Source organism: Acinonyx jubatus, chromosome E2, assembly GCF_027475565.1.
Source record: "Acinonyx jubatus isolate Ajub_Pintada_27869175 chromosome E2, VMU_Ajub_asm_v1.0, whole genome shotgun sequence".
Lineage (NCBI taxonomy): Eukaryota > Metazoa > Chordata > Mammalia > Carnivora > Felidae > Acinonyx > Acinonyx jubatus.
The window spans coordinates 44005082-44028697 of record NC_069396.1 but is presented as its reverse complement, the minus strand read 5'-3'; the positions used below and the strand labels follow the sequence as shown (position 1 = coordinate 44028697).

Below are 23616 nucleotides of genomic sequence, written 5' to 3'. Positions count from 1 at the left end.
ATGAAAAAAAAAATCTAATAACAATGGAGGCAAGACAGTATCACTAAAATGCTGAAAGAAAGCTGTCAACCCCTAATTCTATATCCAACTGAAATCTTTCAGAATTGATGGGGAAATAAAGGTTGGGGTTTTGTGTGTGTATTCTGGTTTGTTTTTTGAGAGAAATGAAAGCTGAGAGGTTTGTAGCACAGAAGACCTGTGTTATTAAAAATGTTAAAGCAAGTTCTTCAGGGGGACAAAAAATTGACATTAGGTAAAACCTTCTATCCACAGAGGAATGAAGAGTACCAGAAATGGTAAATTGGGGGGTAAATAGAAAAGATATCATTTTAATTTCAGAATTTCTTCAAAAGATAATTGAAGAAAGAAAAGCACTGTGGTTATATGTATTTAAAAATAAAATATATGACAACAGAAAAAAAGTGTGAGGGGAAAATGGAAGTATCTAGCTATAAGATTTCTGCATTATTTGTGAAGTTGTATAAAATAATTAGAAGACTGTGGGGCACCTGGGTGGCTCAGTTGATTAGGCGTCCGACTTCAGCTCAGGTCATGATTTCATGGTTCGTGAGTTCCAGCCCCACGTCGGGCTTTATGCTGACAGCTCAGAGCCTGGAGCCTGCTTCAGATTCTGTGTGTGTCTCTCTCTCTATGCCCCTCCCCTACTCGCGCCCTCTCTCTCTCAAAAACAAATGTAAAAAAAATTTTTTTTTTCTTTTTAAATACTAGAAGACTATAATTATCTATTTTTAAGGGCATATTGGAAGCTGCCTGGGTGGCTCAGTTGGTTAAGCATCTGACTCTTGATTTCCACTTAGGTCAGATTTCGTAGTTCATGAGATTGAGCCCTGCAGTTGGCTCTATGCTGACAGCACAGAGTCTAGTTGGGATTCTCTCTCTGCCCCTTCCCCACTTGTGCTTGCTTTCTCTCTCTCTCTCAAAATAAATAAGTAAACTTAAAAAATTAAAATAAAAGCATATTGGAAACCTTAGAACAGTCCCTAAAACAATAAAAGAGTAAAAATAGTATAGCTAATAATCCTATAATGGAGATAAATAAAATACTAAAAAAGTAGTGGAGACACATGAAATACTAAAAAATATAACATGTGTCCAAGAGAAGGCAGGAAAATGGGGGGGGGGGGTGGGGAGGAAGAACAGATGACAAGAAAATAAATTAAACCTTAATAATTACGTTGAATTTAAACAGTCCATGGAGAGGTCAGCAAACTTTTTCTGAAAAGGCTCACTTAGTAAATATTTTAGGCTCTATAAGTCACATATAGTCCCCACCACATATTCTTCTTTATTTATTTATAACCCTTCAGAAACGCAGAATCCTTCATAGATTGAGGCTGTAGGCTGGACTAGGCCAGCATGCCACAGATTGCCAACCCCTAGTCTAGATACTTGAAGGTAGAGATTATCAGACTAAATAAAAAAGTAGAACTGCACTATGTGCTGTTATATGAGATACACTTAAAATCAGTTAAAATGAAAGGATAGGGAAAAGATATGCCATGATGTAACAATAAAAGAAACCTGAAGCAGTTATATTAATAAAGAGAACAGAATGCAAGAAAAAGAGTATTACCAAAAGGAACATTTCATAATAAAGGGGTCAATTCATCAAGAGGACATAGAAATCTTGGGGCACTTGGCTGGTTCAGTTGGAAGAACATGCAACTCATATCTCAGGGTTGTGAGTTTGAGCCCCATGTTGGGTGTAGAGATCACTTAAAAATAAATAAATAAACAGGGGCGCCTCGGTGGCTCAGTCGGTTAAGTGCTGACTTCGGCTCAGGTCATGATCTCACAGTTTGTGAGATTGAGCCCTGCATTAGGCTTGGTGCTGACGCCTCAGAGCCTGAAGCCTGCTTCAGATTCTGTGTCTCCTCTCTCTGCCCTTCCCCCAGTCACACTCTGTCTCTCTCTCTCTCTCTCAAAAATAAAATAAACATTAAAAATTTTTTTAATAAATAAAATACAAACAAAAAAAAGAGGACATAGCAATCCTAAATATGCACGCACCTAACAGAATTTCAAAACACATAAAGCAAAACTGACAGAACTGTAACAGATAAATATGCAGCTTTATTTGTAGATTTTAGCAGTCCTCTCTCAGTAATTGATAGACCAAGGGACCAAAAGATCAGAAACATAGAACACTTGATTTCATTGATAAACACGCTATCTAACAATAGTGTAACACCCCTTTTTTTTCTCAAATGCACATTGAGCATTGACCAAGACAGTACACATTTTGGACCATAAAACAAGTTTCAATAAATTTAAAAGGATCAACGTTCCAGAGTATGTTCTCTGACCACAACAGAAGTAAATCATGAATTAAATGAATTAAGAAAGAAATTCAGAAAGACCTGAATTCAGAATTCAGAAAGATCTAAAAAGTCCCCCAAAATTTGGAAGTTAAAGAAGACTCTTCTAAGTGGCCCATCGCTAAAAGAAAAAACAGAAATATGAACTCAGAAAAGAAGAGAAAATTAAGCACAAAGTATGCAGAAAGAAGGAAAGAATAAGATCAGTAATCAATGAAATAGCAATCTAACCAATGGTAAACTGGAGAAAAATCAATAAAACTAAAAGCTAGTTCTTTGAAAAGATCAATAAAATTGATAAATTGCTTGTATATTGACCAAGAAAAATAGACATGAATTATCAATATCTGACAGGCATTAAAAGGATAATAAGAGAATATTAAAACAGCTTTATGCTAATAAATTTGACATCAAAATGGAAATAAACTAATTCCTTACAAGATAAATTACTAACTTGGTTCAAGAAGAAATAAAATCCCCAAAAGCCCTGTCAATTAAAGAAATTAAAGTCTCTCCATGAAGAAAACTCCATTGTATTTGCTTTCTACTGCTGCTACAACAAATACAGTAGCTTAAAGCAACACATTTATCATCTTACAGTCTGTATGTTAGAGGTCCAACAAGGGTTTCAGTAGACTAACTCAAGGTGCCAGCAAGGCTGTGTACCTTTCTGATGACTCTAGGGAAGAGTCTATTTCCTTGCCTTTTCCTTGCCTTGCCAAGTTTCTGGAGGCCACTTAGGTAGGTCATGGACCCCTTCCTCCATCTTCAAAGCCAGGAGTATGCATATTCCATTCTCACATCTCCCTCTGACCCTGATTCTTCAGATAATCCAAAATAATGTCCCCATCTCAAAATCATTCATTTAATCACATCTGCAAATTCCCTTTTGCCAGATAAGGTACCATATTCACAGGTTCCAGGATTAGCATGTAGATAATACTGGGGGTCATTATTCTGCCTACCACAGGTGCATTTGTTGTTGAAGTCTATCAGACAATTAAGGAAGAAATAACACCATTTAAAAAATTCTTCCAGAAAACAGAAGAGGATGCATTTCTTGACTTATTTTATAAATTAACGTAGAATAAAGACATTTTCACATAAAGGACGTTGAGAGTATTTATCATCAGAAAACACAAACTATAGGAAATGCTGAAGGAAGATCTTTCAGCTAAAAAGAAATGATATAGGAGCGCCTGGGTGGCTTAGTCGGTTAAGCACCCGACTTTGGCTCAGGTCATGATCTTACAGTTTGTGGGTTTGAGCCCCAAATCAGGTTCTGTGCTGACAGCTCTCTCTCACTGCTTCGTTTTCTTTGTCTCCCTCTCTGTCCCTCTTTGGCTTGCACTGTCTCTGTCTCTCAAAAAATGAATGTATGTTAAAAAAAAATAATAAAATTTAAAATTAAAAACAAAAAGAAATTATATCAAACAGAAATTCAGATCTCAAGAAGTGAGAGTAGCTGAAAATAGTATATACATGGACGCATTTGCAAATAATCCAATAAGGTATTTTTTCAAGATCCTTCACTTCTGTGGATTTTCCCTTTAAAATTTTTATATTGTGCTTTCTTTTTCTTTCCTAATTTGAGATTTGTCATATTATCTTATTAATAATGTTTTTCCTGTTTTCTAACACATATAATTTTTATTTTTATAAATCCCCTCCATATTTCCTACTACTTCCTTTCAACTTAAATATTTTCATTATTTTTGTTAGAAGGACTTAAAGCTGTAACTTTTCCCTTAGAGTCTTACTTAAACTAAATCCCATGGGTTCCAAAATATAGTACTATCATTGAGTACTAGAGATCCTTTGCTTTTAGATTATATTTCTTCTTTGATCCAGGAGTTATTAAGATGGATTTTACAAATTGTTGCTAAGAGTAACTTTATTTTTCTGATTTTGTTGTTATCTTAGCTGCATTTGTGTTCAGAGAACATGGTTTATCATTTCTACTTATTTGGACTTCAGTGTGGCCTAATATTTTATCATTTTTTCTGAATGGTCTATGGAGACTTGAAAAGAATGTATATTCATCATTACTAGGATACAGAATTGAATATATATCAAAAAGGTAGATTTGATGGAGTATTTCATCCTTACAAAATGTGTTCACTTGGCCTGACTTTGACTGAAAGCGTTAATTAGTATCCTCTACCACTTTCTTCTATCTGCTTTCCTATTTGCTCAAGGAAATTTGATGGTATACTATTTGATACATGTGCATTTATAACTATTTTGTCTTCATTTTGAAATGTATACCTTAGAATTACATAGTGCCCTTCTTTGCCATGTTTAATGGTGGGATATAGCCTGAATTTTTGTCTGTTTTTGGTTTCCGTTTGTGTGGTATACTTTATCCATCCTTTCATTAAATTTTCTGAATCACTTAAGTGTCTAATGCAGAGAGTTGAGTTTTTGAGACTCAATCTAAAGGCCTTTTTCTTTTAATAGGTGAGTTAAAAATCATGTATATTTACTGATAGGACATATATTTGTTTTTTGGTCTTTGTTTTATCTTATAATTATTTTGCTCTTTACATATACACATTGTGTGTGTGTGTGTGTGTGTGTACCTGTGTGCCTTAAATCTTAAGTCTGGTGTTATATAAATTAGTTATTTTTTCTCTCTCTCACTACAAGTTAAGTTTCATAAGGGACAATTTGTAGGTGTCTTTTTCCCCTGCCCACCCCCCCCCCCCGCCACTGATTTATTCATAGTTACCTAGAAGAGTGCCTGTCACATAGCAGGTACTCAATAAATAATTATTAAATCACCTCATCAAACAAGAGAAACATATTTCTCACAAGAGAAACATATCTCCCTCAAAAGAACAGTATTTCTGTTCTCTCCTTCCCCTGGCAGAAGGCTGAGCATATGGGAAATGAAAAATGACTTACTGAATGAGTATAAGAACACTGGTTAGAAAGAAGAGGAGCAAAAAAGGAAGACTTTGAATTTTTGAAACCAACACTTACTCACTAGTCAGTTATTGTATGATAATCAATTGGGCAACAATATCAGGATAAAGAATGCTAATACTCCTATGACTATATATATAAAAAAAGACTGTATCAATTAGGAACAAAAAAACCCACCAACTTACATGGGCCATGGCTTTTTTTAGAATTCAATGTATTTATTAGTCCTCTTCTTAGTTCCACTTTAGAAGAAACTCACAGTCCAAAGAAAGTATTGCTGGATGAAAGGGGTTTAAAAAAAAAGACATCAGATGGTCTTGCCTCTTAGCGCCCAAAGTGCTAATGTAGAATGACATTTTTCTTCCCCCTACATGTCTACTATGCCCAGCCCCCATACACACATACATAAACTGTTAGAGAGAAATTGGACAAATCCCAACCTTACTCAAAACAAGGAGGGAAGCCAGGTATAACAGGATGGATTCAAGAAAGACTGGAGCCAGGTTTTTTAGCAAGAAAGATTTAGAGAGTCAGACCAGTGTCCAAACCCTATGATAAAATGGACCCAACCAACATGTTCAGACTTATCCTGACAAGATCTTCACTGAAATAAAAGGGAAAAGGTAAAGGAAATAGACATTACAAAAAGATCAGGGATAGAAAATGATCCAATGATCACTTGGATCAAAACGATCCAACGAGGGGTGCCTGGGTGGCTCAGTCAGCTAAGCCCCCGACTTTGGTTTAGGTCATGATCTCACAGTTTGTGAGTTCCAGCCCTGTGACAGGCTCTGTGCTGACAGCTCAGAGCCTGGAGCCTGCTTCAGATTCTGGGTCACCCTCTCTCTTTGCCCGTCCTCCACTCACGCTCTCTCTCTCAAAAATAAATATTAAAAAAAAATTTTTTTTAATGTTCCAACAAATGTCTCACAAGAATTTCAAAAATAGAGACTGATGGTACACAGATGGAAAAGAAAAAATAAATAGAACAAAAATATCCAGAACAAAATAAATACTTGAGACTTCAGTTTGAAGCACTGGTGAAATTAAAAAAATCACACCTGGGGGCACCTGAGTGGCTTAGTCAGTTAAGCGTCCCACTCTTGGTTTCAGCTCAGGTCATGATATCATGGGTTCGTGAGCTCCAGCCCTTCACTGGGTTCCCTGCTGCCTGTAAGGAGCCTGCTTGAGATTCTTTCTCTCTCCTGTCTCCCCCCCGCCTCCCACTCACTCTCTCAAAATAAACTTAAAAAAATAAATAAATAAACCTCTTAAAAAAAAAATCACACCTGGAAGCATCCTGGAAAATCTTCTGAAATTTATTCCTGAGTACAGACAAAAAGACCTAAATATCTTATAATAAAGAATTACAAAACAATGTGTATTGTAGTCTAATCTTTGGCGGGAAAATACATACATATATGCACAAATATATATATATGCATATATGTATGCATATAAGGAAGGTGAAAGCATTTGTAATAAGGTGTTCAGAGTGGTTGAAGAATTACAGACAACTTTAGTTTAAATGAAGTAGTATAATAAATGTTTAAAGTTAATATGAACATTTCAGATAAGAAACAGTACATAATAAATAATCTTAGACACTGATTTTGGATGTGCAATAGTGCCATTATTTCCTCCTACTCTAGGTGTTTTTAAGGTGAATGGCAGAAGTAGTGAGGTAGAGAGTGGAGAACTAGGAGACACCAGGCCTTTCCCAAATAATCTCCACACCCAACGTGGGGCTGGAACTCACAACCCAGAGATCAAGAGTTGCATACTCTGCGGCCTGAGCCCCCAACCAAGCCTTTCTTGAAGCTTAAAAATTGTGTGACCTTGAGGTGATGTGGAGTAGACATTGTCTGTGGCCATGGTAACTATGTTTCTATGATACTTGGTGATGTGTATGAGTTCTTCAGATAATTGTTGGGGATAAGGGCTAAGTGGGTATGAGGGCAGTTTGTGGTTGGGGAGGGGTTATTTTGTTTTGTTTTACCATACTTGTGGCTTTGTCCAAGGATGTGTGATGATAAACGTGGGTTGGATAATGTGATTTTGCCTTGTGTTGTATGAATCTACAAGTGACTACTGGAATGTCTCCCTGACTGATTAGGTGAGCCTGGGTGTAATGATTTGTGGAACTGTGCTTTTCTCTTTTATGCAAGTATATGGGGCTTACACAAATAACCACCCTCAATCACAGTCACAATCACATACAAACCCCATTCACACAAAAGGTCGGGCAGACAATTACACTGTCACAAAAGACGATCCCGAATCCAGTCGCTGTCACAACAAACAGCCAAATTTACTTATACACTTAAACTCTATAGTTTCCTTCACACACTCACAACAACCCAATCTATCCACCCTAGGGCAGCTCCCACACTTAAGAGGCCTAACACTCCAGACACTCCTCTTACCAAGCCCTCGAGCTCCAGGATTCCTTACCTTCAGCATCCTCAGGAAAGGTTCTAGTCCAAATTCTGATTCGCATTCCAGGCGAGGCCGGACGCCTCGTCCGGCACACACCACTGCCTCACCGCCCTCTGCGGCCGACTTTCCCACCGGAAGTAGCGTTGGGCCACAGTGTCTTCTGGGAAACGTAGTCCGAAAGGGAAAACCCCCCGGAACTGAACCAGGTAAATCTTCCAGGCTTCGGGATGCACCTGCGCAGCTTCGTTCGGGCCTCAAGTGATGTCACAACCTCCCCGTTTCCAAGGCTCAGACCCGAATTTGGGGTCTGAATTCTGGACCTCGGATTCCTCTAAGGGCGGATTTCAGGCCTGGCACCGTGCCTGTCCCTACCCCCTCAACGTGGACGCGCACCTGCTGTGGTTTGAGAGGATTGTTGTTGTCTGGTGCGGAGGGATCCGGCTTAAATCTGTAAGGTGGCGGTGCGAGATATGTTGTCTGAGTCGGAAGGTGCGAGTGCCCGAGGGTGAGTGGGCACAAGAGGAAGAGGATGTACGTTACACCGACTGAGTTGTCATACGCGAGGAAACTCGTTTGTGAAACGTTTTTGAGGCCGTTTGAAATAGCGGTCGTGCTGTATACCCGTGTGAGTTCACGCGGTGAACACAGCCACGTTCAGTGATTATGAGGTGGTGTAATATGACGTGGCTTATGCGTGAGGGGCCATTTGAGACGGTATGATTGATTACGCACGCTTGCGGGCGACGAGGCTATGCGAGCAGTGACCTTGTAACATTCTGTGGGAGGCTGTTTGTGTTGTCTACTACCATACTAGCAGGAGCGGTTGACTGTAGTGAGTGTCGCGAGAAGGAAGGAAGCTGGACCTGCCCGAGACCCGGGGGACCCAGAGGGGCGGGGCGAGCGCGTACTGAGTCTTGCATATATGCGTGGGAGAGGCATGAAGCGACATGTGACGCCTAAGTGTGTGTGAGATACCAGAATTGACTGAGAGGGGTGGAAGCTAGTACAGATTACCTGCCAGAAAGGACAGATCTAAAGATTTCTAACCTTGTTGAAAGTCCAGAAACCCCATCTCAAACTGTGATGTGAGGAAATGTATCTGTGACAAGTGATTGTTTCTGAGTCTGATTCTTGGTTAGTGTATGAGATGGTTTGCACTTGATATTGTCCAAGGTGTTGAGTGAAATATACAAAGTATGTGAAAGTGATGTGTGACTGTACCCAAGTCTCGGATGAATTCTATGACAGTGAAAGGGCAGGTGATTACAACGTTGTAACTTTGAGGTTGATATATGTGAGCTTTAACTGAGTGTGACTCATGTGAGGGATTTGGTTAATTTGTTTTTGTGTGTTTTGATGCAACTTACGCAAGTTAGAAATCTGGATGGAAGATGGAGTGGTTATTATCTGAATGTAGTAACTATATGAGACGTTGCAGTATTCTGGAGTGTGTGAAACTGAGTATGTGGTGATACCCACTCTATACCTCTTTACTTATCTCTAGAAAGATAATGATAATTAAGTTTCCTGGAGCATTGGTTTTAACTTGAAAATTAAATTTCCAAGGGAAATTTTAAAAAAACCTAACTATAACTTAAAACATGATTTTAAAAATATGAAATAATTTGAGGCACCTGGGTGACTCAGTGGCTTGAGCCTCGGACTCTTGATTTTGGCACAGGTCATGATCCCAGGGTCATGGGATTGCAACCTGATGGGGCTCTGTGCCGAGCATGGAGCCTGCTTAAGATTCTCCCTCTGTCTCTCTCTGCTCCTCTCCCCCATGCTCGCTCTCTCTAAAATAAATTTTAAGGGGCATCTGAGTGGCTCAGTCAGTTAAACATCTGACTTCCGCTCAGGTCATGATATCACGGTTGGTGAGTTTGAGCCCCGTGACAGCACAGAGCCTGGAACCTGCTTCTGCGTCTCCTTCTCTCTCTGCCCCACCCCTGCTTGCACTCTCTCTCTCTCAAAAATAAACATAAAATTTTTTAATTAAAAAAGTAAAATAAGTTTTAAAAATGTAAAGTAATTTATTGTGATGAATGCAAAATGATCATGAAAGATTTTTTTTTTTTAATCTCTGTTATAGAGTAACTCGGAGTATGGTTGGTATTCTTTGGTGGAAGTGAAATAGGTGGGAAGTCTACTAAGTTCTTAATCTGTATAAGTGAGAGTTCTAGGTGAAGTGAACCAAAACATAAAAGCAGTTATGGCCCTTCAGTCAATTCTCAGACTTGACCCTTGCATATACAGACACAGAACCCCTTGAATGAAAAACCCTTGTCACACTGCTAGAAATGTATGCTGATAACTTTCCCCCATGCCTTCCCAAAGGAACCCACAGCCTTTACCAGGTGATTGGATAGTAAGGAAAAGGAAATAATCAGACCTTGGACACTGGTTTTGAGCTGACACAAATTCCAGAAGACCCCAAACCTCATTGGTCTACCAATCAGAGTAGGGGCTTATAGAGGTCAGGTGAGCGATGGAGTTTTAGCTAAGGTCCATCTCATAGCAGACCCAATGGGTGCCTGAACCCATGAACCCATCGTGTGTTTTTCCCCCAATTCTGTAATGGATAATTGGAATAGGTATACTCAGCAACTGTCTCTCTGGCCTGTTGAGTGAGGGCTAATATAATGGGAAAGGACAAGTAGAAATTACTAAAAAAAAAAATAATAAACCAAAAGCAATATTACATGCTTGGAGGGATTGCAGAGATTAGTGCCACCATTAAGAACTTTAAAGATTCAGGGGTAGTGATTCCCACCGTATCGCCATTCAACTTGCCTATTTGGCCTCTGCAGAGGACGGATCTTGGAGAATGACTGTGGATTATCATAAGCTTAATCAGGTGGTAACTCCAATTGTAGCTATTCCGGCAGATGTGGTTTCATTGCTTGAGCAAATTAACGCATCCCCTGGTACCTGCTATGCAATTACTGACAATTCCCCCCCCCCATCCCTGTTAATAAAGACTACCAGAAGCAGCTGTTTTCAGTTGGCAAGAACAAGCAATATATCTTCAATGTCCTACCTCAGCAGTACATCAGCTCTGCAGCTCTATAATTTAGTTTACAGGGATGATAATTTAGTTCACAGGGATCTTAATTATCTTTTCCTTACACAAGGTGTTACACTGATCAATTACATTTGATGACATTATGCCTATAGGACCTAGTGAGCAAGAATTGGCAACTACTCTAGATTTACTGGTAAGACATCTGTATGTCGGGGTTGGGAAATAAATCCAACAAGAACTTAGAAGCATTCTACAACCTCAGTGACATTTCTAGGGATCCAGTGGTGTGGGACATGTCATGATATCCCTTTTAAAGTGAAGGATAGGGGAGTCTGGGTGGCTCAGTTAGTTAACCCTCTGACTCTTGATTTTGGCTCAGGTCAGGATTTCACGGTTCATGAGGCTCTGGGTTGACAGCTATTGGAATTCTCTGTTTCCCTCTCTCTCTGCTCCTCCACCCACGTGCTTGTGCATGCGCTCTCTCTTCTCAAAAATAGTGAAGGATAAGTCATTGTATTCTGGCTCCTCCTACAAGTAAGAAAGAGTCACAAAGCCTCGTGAACCTTTGGATTTTGGAGCAACATATTCCTCATTTGGGTGTGTTACTTTGGCCCACTTATCAATTGACATGAAAAGCTGCAGATTTTGAGTAAGGTCCAGAACAAGAGAAGCCTCTGTGACTCTGCAACGGGTCCAAATTGTTGTGCAAGCACTTTGCCACTTGGGCCATAAGGACTAGTAGATCCAATGGTGTTTGAGGTATCAGAGGCAGATAGTGATGCTGTCTAGAGCCTTTGGCAGGACCCAAAGGTGGGTCACAGCACAGGCCCTTAGAATTTTGAAGCAAAGCACTGCCGTTCTTTGTAGTTACTCTCCTTCTGAGAAACAAATTTTGGCCTGCTACTGGGCCTTAGAGATTAAACACTAAACCATTGACCACCAAGTTACCACATGACCTGAGCTGCCCATCATGAACTGGGTGTAATCTGACCCAACAAGCCATTAAGTTAGGTGTACATAGCAGCACTCCCATAAAGTGATGTATAAGTGATTAGGCCAAGGGTGCCCTGAAGGCACAAGTAATCCTATTGGGCAGAGCTTTGAGCAGTGCACCTGGTTGTTATCTTTATTTTTTTGCTTGGAAGAAGAAATGGCCAGATGTGCAATTACATAGCAATTCACAGGCTGTGGTCAGTGGTTTGGCTGGATGGTAGGAAGGGAACATGATTGGAAAATGCCAAGGGAACATGCCAAGGAAATCTCAGAAGGATGGACAGACCTCTCTGAAGGGTAAAAGTGAAGCTATTTGTGTCCCATGCTAAATGCTCAGCAGAGGATTTTAATAAAGTGGATAGGATGACCCAGTCTGTGGACACAGTCAGTTTCTTTCCTCAGCCATCCCTGTCATCATCCAATGAGCTCTTGAACAAAGTGGTGATTATGCATGGTTCAGCAACATGGGTTTCCAATCATTAAGGCCAGCCTAGTTATAGCCACTGCTGAATGCTCAGTCAGCCAGCAGCAGAGACCAACACTGAATCCTCAATGTGGCACCATTCTCTGATGGCAGGTTGATTACATTGGATGTTTCCATCATGGAAACGGCAGCATTTTTTTCTTATTGGAACAGACACTCTGGATACAGATTTGCCTTTACCACACATAATGCTTCTGCCAAAACTATCAATGGGCTTACAGAATGCCTTATCCATTATCATGGTATTCTCCACAGCATTGCTCCTGATCAAGGAACTCATGCCATAGTAAATGAAGTGCAGCAGTGGGCCCATCCTCATGGAATTCACTGGTCTTACCAAGTTCCCCACCATTCTGAAGCTGCTGGCTTGACAGAACAATGGAATGATGTTTTGAAGACTCGGTTACAATGCCAGCTAGATGGCAGTATCTGACAGGGCTGGGGCATGGTTCTGCAGAAGGCTGTATATGCTCTGGTATCAGCATCCAATATCTGGTAGTCTTTCTCCCATAGCCAAGATTCACAAGGCCAGGAATCAAGGGGTAGAAATGGGAGTGACACCACTCACTATTACCCCTAGTAACCCAACAGCAAAATCTTTGCTTCCCTCCCCACAACCTGTACTCTGCTGCCTAGAGGACTTAGTTCCAAAAGGAGGAATGCTTTCACCAGGAGATACAACGGTTCCATTTAAGACTGCTACCCAGCCACTTTGGGTTTCTCATCCCTCTGAATCAAAAGGCAAAGAAGGAAGGAAGTGTGCTGGTTGGGGTGAATGATCTTGACTACCAAGGGGTGGTTGGACTGCTGCTCCACAAGGAAGATGAGGAAGAGTATATCTAAATTACAGGAGATCCTTTTGGGCATCTCTCTCTCATTTTTTATTATTTATTATTTTTTTAAGTTTATTTTTGAGAGAGACAGAGTGCTAGCAGGGGAGGGTCAGAGAAAGAGGGAGACACAGAATCCAAAGCAGGCTCCAGGATCCTCGCTGTCAGCACAAGAGCCTGACGCAAGGCTTGAGCCCACGAACCATGAGATCATGACCTGAGCTGAAGTCCAACGCTTAACTGACTGAGCCACCCAGGAACCCCCTCTCTCTTTTTTAAATTTTATCTATCTATCTATCTATCTATCTATCTATCTATCTATCTATTTATTTAAGTAATTGCTACACCCAATGTGGGGCTTGAACTCACAACCCTGAGGTGAAAAGTCACACGCTCTTCCAACCGGGCCAGCCAGGCACCCCACTTTGGGGCATCTCTTAATATTACCATGCCCTATGTTTCAAGTGGATGGCAAACTACAAACTATAAAGGCAGGATTACTCATGGGCCAGACTCCAAGTATAAATGTTTGGGTCACTCTACCAAGTAAAGAACTATGACCAGTTGAGGTGCTTGCTGAGGGCAAAGGGAATATGCAATGGGTGGTGGAGGAAGGTAGTTTTAAATGCCCACTACAACCATGTGACCAGTTTCAGAAACTAGGACTATAATTTTCATGAGTTTTTCTTCCTTATTTTTCTGTGTTTGTATGTATGTATAGAAATATCTTTGTTCCTTTTTTTATCCCTTTATCATGTACTATAAAATGTTTTGATCTTATATCATAGTATTTAAGTATTATTAACTTGACATCATAATATTTAAGCAATGGGATATAAGGGAGAAAAGTAAACATCATGCAAGACTGCATCCTCATCTAGGAGAAGGATTAGTGTGTTTTTTGGTTTTATGCAGGATAGTTGTATCATGTAGGTGGAAGTATGACCTTGTTATTGTTTTTATTCCGATATTAAGTATGTTTAGGAAAATACATATAGGTGCCAAGTTGACAAGGGGTGGACTTATGGTGGCTAATTTTATGTAACTTGGCTAGGCCATGATGCCCAGATATTTGGTCAAATATTCTGGATGTTTCGGGGAAGGTGTTTATTAGATGAGATTAACATTTAAATCAATGGACTTTGAGTAGACCAGATTGCCCTCCAGAATGTGGGTGGACCTCATCCAATCAGTTGAAGGCCTTAAATAGACTAAAGACTGACCTCCCTCAGAGCAGAAAGGGACTCTGCCAGCAGAAAGCTTTTTGACTCAAACTGCAACTGTTCCCTGGGTGTTCAATCTGCTGATGTGACCTGCAGATTTTGGATTTAAGCTTCCATAATCTCATGAGCCAATTCCTTAAAATCTTTCTTTTTTTTTTAATGTTTGTTTGTTTGTTTATTTATTTATTTATTTATTTTTGAGAGAGAGAGAGAGAGAGAGAGAGAGAGAGACAGAGCATGAGTTGGAGAGGAGCAGAGAGGGAGGGAGACACAGAATCTGAAGCACGCTCCAGGCTCTGAGCTGTCAGCACAGAGCCCGACACAGGGCTTGAACTCATGAACTGTGATATTGTGACCTGAGCCTAAGTCATAGACTTAACCGACTGAGCCACCCAAGTGCCCCCTTAAAATCTCTTTCTTAACCTCTTCTCTCTCTCTCTCTCAGTACACACGCACGCGCGCACACGCACACACACACACACACACATCCTGTTGGTTCTTTTTCTCTGGAGAACTCTTAATACACTATTCTAAGTAAATGCATTGTCTAATTTAATCCTCATGAGAACGCTGTGAGGGAGGTGTTACTATTCCCAGTTAACTGCTTAAGCAAGTGAGGCATCAAGGACTGAAATAAATTGTGAAATGTCGCAGAGTTCCTGAGAGATTAAACCAGAATTTGAGTTTCCAAGCCCTCAATCTTTTTTTTTAATGTTATATTGAGAGATAGTGTGCATAAGCAGGGAAGGGGCAAAGAGAGGGGGAGAGAAAGGATCCCAAGCAGACTTCTTTTTGTCAGCACAGAGCCTGACCTGGGGCTGGATCTCATGAAACCATGAGATCATGACCTGAGCTGAAATCAAGAGTCAGACACTTAACCAACTGAATCACCCAGGCACCCCACACTCAGTCTTTATTTAACTAACAGATTCTACTATTTTCCAACTCTATACTTTCTGCTGTCTTTCGCTAAGCCATTCCTGATGAGTATCCCTCTTTGACAGTTAAATTGAAGCCAAAATTATAATGATTATAATGTGGTCTATCATATCTTATTTACACATTGTTTATTCTGAAACTTTTTTCTAATTATTATCAGAAATTCTTCAGTGAACATCCTTGTAATATTTATTTGTTCATTTTTAATTTTTCCTAAGACAAAGTATCCTAGAAGTGGGATTTCTGTGTAAGACACTGGACATGCCTGCAGTATGCAAAAAGCTGTGCCTATGTACTTGGAAGAAACACAAATGAATAAGATATAATTGCTTCCTTTATGTTGTTCATAATCCAACAGGGGAAATAAAAGTAGGTCAAAGGCTGAGCATGACAAAGACCTCTGGAGAAGTACCGATGATCAACCATGGGAGTTGACAAGAAAGAATTCTAACTATAGCTACATGTCCAAATCCCAAATTATTGTGAATTCACAGGAATTCTGAGTGTGAATTTTTCCTAGTCAAGTTTATGCCTTACAGTTTTGATTCTCTTGATGTTATATCCAAAGGGAAACTAATGGAACAAGGTGATTCTGTCACTGGTTGCAGGGCATTATGGCTAATAGTTCAGAAGTGAGATAAATCCTTCCATCAAAAAGATGTAAAGCGACTAGACCAAGGTTTGAGCCTCTTAGCTCTTTAGGCAGAACACCCATAAGTATGCTTAGAAACTGTTAGAAGGGAACATAACAGAAATCATTCATAGCCAAGTATATTTAGAATATGCTGAGCTATAGGGGCACCTGGGTAGCTCAGTCCGGTAAGCGGCCAACTTTGGCTCAGGTCATGATTTCATGGTTCGTGATTTCCAGCCCCACGTTGGGCTTTATGCTGACAGCTCAGAGCCTGGAGCCTGCTTTGGATTCTGTGTCTTCCTCTCTTTCTGCCTCTCTCCCACCTGCATTCTGTCTCCCTTTCAAAAAAATAAACGTTAAAAAAAATTAAAAGAATATGCTGAGCTATAAATCTAACATAAAGACCTGTAACAGAGACTATTTTTGAGGAACTTCAATCTAATAAAATTTCTTAGACTATACATTCTAAAATCAAGACATTCTTAGTTCTTGTAAAGAAAATAGGAAGTATACTTTAAATTTATATAAGTTTATGGAAATATACTTAAAAAATAAGTATCACAGACTGGAAATCAACAATGTTAACATTTAGAGGTATAAATCCAGATACCTTTCTTTCTTTTTTTTAAAACTTTTTTTAATGTTCATTTATTTTTGAAAGAGAGAGAGAGACAGAGCATGAGTGGGGAAAGGGCAGAGAGAGAGGGAGACACAGAATCCAAAGCAGGCTCCAGGCTCTGAGATGTCAGCACAGAGCCCAATGCGGGGCTCGAACTCACGAACCATGAGATCATGACCTGAGCTGAAGTCGGATGCTTAACTGACTGAGCCACCCAGGCGCCCCAGATATTTTTCTTTCTATCACTGATGTCTGGCATTCTATCCATAATGACATATATGTACCTTTTTAGTAAATGGGATAGTTGTATATGTTGTATAGTAACCTGATTTAGCCACCGTCAGTGTGTTTTGAATTTTTCTATATTTTTTGGTTATTGTATGATTGAATATTTAATGGCTACTTAATACCTTATTGTGAAGAAGTTTTGGAATTTATTAAATTTGCATATTCTTGCTGGACTGACAAAACTGAACCATACCAGAGAAATTCCTGACTAGCTCCCATGTCTGGACCACCTTCCCCTTTCTTCCAGGATCATATGGCGCTAGGATTTATGGAATTGGAATGTTTTTGTCATTTGCAGGATTATCACGTCCAAAGATATCCATCAAGTTCTCCCTGGTGAAGAGTGATGTTCAGAAGGATGTAACTACAAGGATGGGATGTTGGAGCCTGTTTTTTCCATTAAGAAAATTTTGGCTCATTATTTATAATCTGCCTACTGGAAGTATCTTCTTTCAATATGAATCTCTGGAGTGTCTTTGAAGAACTGATTTGGCATTTGTACAATTGGAAACAAACAACTGCATTGTGTAATTACTGAGGCTTCATTTTCTTGACACCTAACGTGACTTGATCTTCCTCTGGCCCTCTTATTCTTCCCCGATTGGCATCACCACAGCAGACCTAAGTCCCATTTCAAAATCCTATAGGATTTTATATCTCTAAGCCAGATGTGATTTCCTTATTAGAGGAAAGGAGACAGCCCTGAATGGTAGAGCAAGTAGCGAGTAAACAGGCTCCAGGAAGAGGGAAGCCATTACAGGTAAAAGCCCAGCTGGTGTGAAGAGCTAGATCTTTAGGATGTTCGAGAAACTCTCTTTAGCCTAAATTCCCAAAGACACACACCATCATTCCAATTCTGACTGTGTCTGTAGCTACTTCTATAATTCTCTGAGGATTAGCTTTATAGACTTTGTGATTATAAAAGAAATACATACAGAGCATTAAAATTCAGAAAACATGGGACGCCTGGATGGCTCAGTTGGTTAAGCATCCAACTTTGGCTCAGGTCATGATCTCACGGTTCATGAGTTCAAATCCCTTGTTGGGCTCTCTGCTGTCAGTGCAGACCCTGCTTCAGATCCTCTGTCCCCCTCTCTCTCTGCGCCTCCCCGGCTCACTCATGTACTCTCTCACTCTCTCTCTCTCAAAAATAAATAAACTTTAAAAAGTGAAATTCAGAAAACAGTGAATCCTAAAATAACAATAGCCCACTGTGAACATTATATTGTAAATCTCTTTACCCTCCTTGTATACACAGACTTTCTTTTCAAAAGTAGAATTGGCTACGTGTTGCTATTCTTCCTTACCTAACACAAGTGAACATTTTTCCATGCCAACAAGTAAAGGTCTATAGCATCCATTGTAATGGCTGTATTTTTTTTTAATTGACCATGGGGGAAATATAGTTTTATTGATAACCAGGAAATTCTAAACTAACTTTTAGAGTTTTGCAATACACTAATGACCCAGATGGCTTTTTTTTTTAAGTTTATTTATTTTGAGAGAGAGAGAGAGCAGGTAAGGGGCAGAGAGAGAGGGGGAGAGAGAGAATTTGAAGCATGTTCTGCGCTATCAGCACAGAGACTGACTTGGGTCTCAATCTCACGAACCATGAAATCATGACTTGAGCTGAAATCAAGAGTCAGATGCTTAACCAACCGAGCCACCCAGGTGCCCTGTAATGGCTGTATTTTTTAAAGATAGAAGTGTAGGGGTGCCTGGGTGGCTCAGTCAGTTAGGTGTCCGGCTCTTGATTTTCGGCTTAGGTAATGATCTTGCAGTTTGTGGGATCAAACCCTGTGAGCTGAGAGCACTGAGCCTGCTTGAGATTCTCTTTCTACCCCTCCCCTGCTCTCACACACACACTCTTACTCTCTCTCTTTCTCTCTCAAAGTAAGTAAATAAACTTAAAAAAAAAAAAAGATGGAAGTGTATCTTTAGGGTAAATTCCTAATATTGGATGTCAGGTAAATATATACTTGATCAGCATAGGTTTGAACTGTACAGGTCCACTTATAGGCAATAGCTATTTTATTAGTAAGAATTCTGGTTAACAGTAGGCTATACATTTTGGGGGAGTCAAAAGTTATACATGGATTTTCAACTGCACAGACAATACACATCTGTAATCCCTGTGTTGTTCAGGGTCAAATGTAGATAGTTTTGTTTTATTTTTGTTTTTAATGTATTTTTCTCCTTTTTAAAATTTCTTTTGTTTATTTTTATCTTAGAGACAGTGAGTGGGAGCCAGGGAGAGGGGCAGAGGGAGAGAGAAAAGAGAATCCTAAGCAGGCTCCTTGTTCAGTGTGGAGCCCAACACAGGGCTCAATCCTGGGACCCTGGGACCATGACATGAGCTGAAATCAAGAGTCAGATGCTCAATGGACTGAGCTACCCAGGTGCTCCTAATGTAGATAGTTTTTAAGCATACTATTATATGCCCCACTGTAAGGCTTGTACCAGCAATATATGATACTGCCTAATCCCCTGTGTATTTGTTTTCTATGACTGCTGTAACAAATCATCACAAACTGGGTGGATTAAAACAATAGGTAATTATTCTCTTACAGTTCTGGGGCTGGAAATCCAAAATCAAGAAGTCATCCAAGCCAGACTCCATCTAAAGACTCTAGGGAAGAACCTATTTTTTGCTTCTTCCAGGTTCTAATGGCTATAGGTATTCCTTGACCTGTGGCCCCATCACTCCAATTTCTGCCTCCATGGTCACATTGCCACCTCTTCCTGTCAAAGCTTTCTTTGCCTCACTCTTACAAGAGCACTTGTCATTGGATTTTGGGTTGACCTAGACAATCCAAGATAAACTCTTCATCTCAAGATCCTTAATTATAACTAATTTAATTATTAATTAATTTCCAAATAAAGTAACATTCATAAGTTTCAGAGATTCAGACATGGACATACCTTTTTTGGAAGTCACCATCCAGCCCATTATACCCTGTCTTACTAATAGAATATGTTGTTATCCTTTTAAATTTTGCCATTCTGATAAGGTGGAAAATGGTCCCAGTATCATTTTAATTTGAATTTCTCTTTTCATACATTTAAGTTTTATTTTACATTTTATTGTGTGTGAATTGTTTGTTCCTTTTAGCCATTTTTTTCTGTCAATATTTTTGGTATTTCTCTAAATTTTAAGAGTTTTTTTAAACTGAGGTATAATTGACATATAACATTAGTTTCAGATGTATAACATAATGATTCAATATTTGTATATATTTTGAAATGAAGAGGTTTTTTTAAATATTAGGAATTCTTATGAACTGAATCATTTCCCTCCCACACCCCAATTCATAATGTTGAGGCCCTAATCCCTTGCACCATACTTTAGAATGTGATTTTACTTGGAGATAGGGCCTTTAAAGAGTTAGTTAAGTTAAAATGAGGCTGTTAGGGTAGACCCTAATCCAATCTAACCGGTGTCCTTATTAGGAGATTAGGGTATAAAGAGAGACACACCAGGGATGCATACATACAAAGACCATCTAAGGACACAGAAGGCAGCCATCTGCAAGCCAAGAAGAAGAGATCTCAGGAGAAAGTCAACTTGCCAACACCGTGATCTCACACTTCCAGACCTGTGAGAAAATTAGTTGCTGTCGTTTAAACCATACCAATTGGTGGTCTTCTATTATGGTAGTCCTAGCAAACTAGTACAGGAATATTAGGCCTTTATTTGTGATGCTTTCTTCTAGGATGTTTACATTCCTAATCTGTTTGGAATTTATTCTTGTGGTATGATGTAAGGTATGGATAGAATTTTATTTTTTTCCAAATGGCAAACCAGGAAACTTGTCCGAGCTATGTGCTTATATTTTAATTTTTTATTTTGAGATCATTGTAGATTTACATGCAGTTGTAAGAATATAGAGATCCCATATAACCTTCACCCAGTTTCCCTCAGTGACAATTTCTTGTAGAACTATAGTGCAATATCATGACCAAGATCTCAATATTGATACCATCCACAGAACTTATTCACATTCTTTGCCAGTTTTACATGCACTGTTTGTGTATCTCTGTGTATATTTAGTTCTGTGCGATTTTATCATTTGTGTAGAGTCATGTGACAACCACTCCCATCACTATTCAGAACAGTTCTATCCCAAGGATCCCTTGTGCTACCCTTTTATAGTCATAGCCACCTCCTCTCCACCCAATCCCTGGCATCCTCTAACCTGTTCTCTATCTCTATCTTTTTGCATTTTAAGAATGTTATATAAATGGATTCATACAGATTAGAACTTTATGAGATTGGTTCTTTTTCACTCAGCATGATTCCCTTGAGAACCATCCAAATTGTGTGTTTCAGTGGTTCATTCCTTTTTATTGCCAATGTTTTGCCATGGTAGATATACCCTAGTTTGTTCAACCATTTACCTGTTAAAAGACATCTAGGTTATTTCCAGTTTTTGATTATTACAAATAAAGCTGCTATGAACATTCACATATAGGTGTTTGTATAAACGTATGTTTTCATTTCTCTGGGATAAATGGCCAAGAGTGCAGTTGCTGGGTTGTATGATAAGCTCTGCACTTACTTTTTATTGTGAAACTTCATTTATTTCAACTTTGTTCATTCCCAGCTCTGTGGATAATGAAATTATTCTATTATCCATTGGAATTTACGTTTGCAGCGTCATTGGTCACAAGAGAAATGCAAATTAAATACAAATGTACCACTACACACCTATTAGAATTGCTAAAATTCAAAAGACACAATAATAATGCTGATTGGGTGGCGCAACTGGAATGCTCATACACTGCATGTGGGAGTGTAAACGAACATTCACTTTCAAACACTATTTTGCAATATTTATTAAAGCTAAACATATGTGTACTTTCTAACCTAGCAATTCTATTTTTTGAGTACATAATACAAACAGAGCTAATTTCATATGCACACCAAAAGACTGACACAAGAATATTCATAGCAGCTTTACTCATAATAGCCCAAAACTAGAAACAAATACCCCATCAACAAGAGAATGGAGGTTGCCCCTGGATTGTTCAGTCAGTTGTGTCCGACTCTTGATTTCGGCTCAGGTCATGATCTCACAGTCGTGGGATCGAGCCCCACGACTCAGCACTGTGTGTGGAGCCTGCTTGGGATTCTCTCTCTCTCCATTTCTTTCTGCCCCTCCCCTGTTTGTGTGCATGCGCGCACCCCCCCCCCCACACACACACACTCTCTCTCTCCCCCAAAATAAATAAACATTTAAAATAAGGAAAAGAAATCATACATGCTCAGTAAATGGCAGATCTATGTTTTGAATCCACATTTCTCTAACTACAAAACCAGTTCTCTTTCAATTCTGGTTTTTGCCCCAGAAGCCCAGATTTTATTATATTAAATGAAACCCTAGCATAAGTAATTCATTTAAACAAATACAACTTACTCTAAATTGGTAGATTTAAAAGACTGATGATGCCTTATAGTAAAAGAGACACTCTTATGGTATGTTGGTGAAATTTTAAGCAGGGCAATTGATGAAGATGATGTAAGTCAGTTTTAACTGTGAAAGCCTCATTCTCAACAATATTTAAGACTCTGTTCAAAAGATATAATTATATGTGTGCACAAAAAGGAGTGTGCAGTGAAACACTGCAATATTGGGGAAAGCAGCTAAATATCCTTCAATAGGGAAATGGTTACATAGTATATCCAGACAATGTAGTCAAAACATTATGATAGATTGTAATTTGATGACATGAAAAACTTTCACTGTATTTTGTCAGATGAAGAAGGCAGATTACAAAACAGTATTGTAGTATGATTCTGTTTTGAATGAACAAATCCTATGTGCCTATATCCATGTGTTAATTCACAGAGAAATATGAAATGATTTAGAATAAAATGTTCAAATAAGCTGGTTCTAAGTGAGCATTATTTTGAGCTTTTCTGTATTTTCTAAATTTCTGAATAACAATCAGAAAAAATAATAGAGCTAATCCTTCCCTCTTTGAGAGCAGAAGAAATAATAAGATATGTATATGAAACATGGAGTGTAGTGCAGTAGTGGTTTAAATTCTGGCTTAGGGTGGCCTGAAGTTTCTTCATAGATGTGAAGCCTTTTGGATGAATAACTCAACTACTACCTTAAAGATCCTAAACCTTGAAACTAAGATTTTATTACACATTGGATTCCTCTTCCTGGTTGCCCCTCACCTAGGCTCAGATCTATTATTGCCTGCCAATCCCTCCACCAGTCATTGCTCCAACAAGGAAATCACATCTGCCTTGGAAATTAATTAATATTAAACCCTGCACATAGGAGAAGAAATGGAACTTAGGCCTGATGTGGCTGTGTAGAAATTCAGACCATTCCCTTGATCATTAGGCAGAAAAGGAAGTTGAGAAAGTAATCTGAACGATCAGGATGATGACAATTTAGAAAACACAGCAGAGATGCCCGTTCCTACTTCCAGGACTCTTAAATCAGTCCTTCAGAAAATTAGCTAAGTACCCTAAAGAGTCACAGTGAAGAAAGATGGCTCTAGGATGCAGACTTTGAATTGGAAAAGGGAAAAGAGATACTATAATCCAGGAGACCCAGTTGATTAAATAAATACACATAGATCCTTTATCACACCCTTGAACAAATTCTTCCGAGTGGGGTGAGTTATCTATACTCCACTCAGCAGAAGTCAATTCCACATTCCTGGGTCTACATACCCCTAAAATGACTGGAACTCATATCCTGATAAGGTTCTAGAAGGGAATGCAAAGTTGGTGAAGACATGGGAGCTGGACAGGAAGAAGGAGCTGCTCAGCAAAGTTAATAGTTAAATAAATTACAAAATATCCATGTAAAAGAATATTAAGATAAACAAATCCAAAGCTGTAGGAAGTAATC

The 23616-nt window shown here is 39.2% G+C and overlaps 1 protein-coding gene across 8 annotated transcripts in view; it reads right to left on the bottom strand.

The window, feature by feature from the left end:
- ZNF461 (zinc finger protein 461) overlaps positions 1-14653 on the bottom strand; it is a 41628-nt gene extending 26975 nt beyond the window's left edge. For 2 of the 8 annotated variants that reach the window (XM_053210238.1, XM_015071939.3), the window contains exons 1-2: positions 7722-14435; positions 5453-5544 (exon numbers count right to left, since the gene is read on the bottom strand). Coding sequence is in view for 2 of the 8 variants with exons in the window: in XM_015071937.3 (XP_014927423.1) it covers positions 5453-5461 (9 nt within the window). In the remaining 6 variants the exon portion in view is untranslated. Of the gene's footprint in view, positions 1-5452; positions 5545-7721 lie in introns of all 8 variants that reach the window. The other 6 variants (XM_053210239.1, XM_027044766.2, XM_027044767.2 and 3 more) reach the window with 5 other exon arrangements.
- Positions 14654-23616: the final 8963 nt, after the last annotated feature.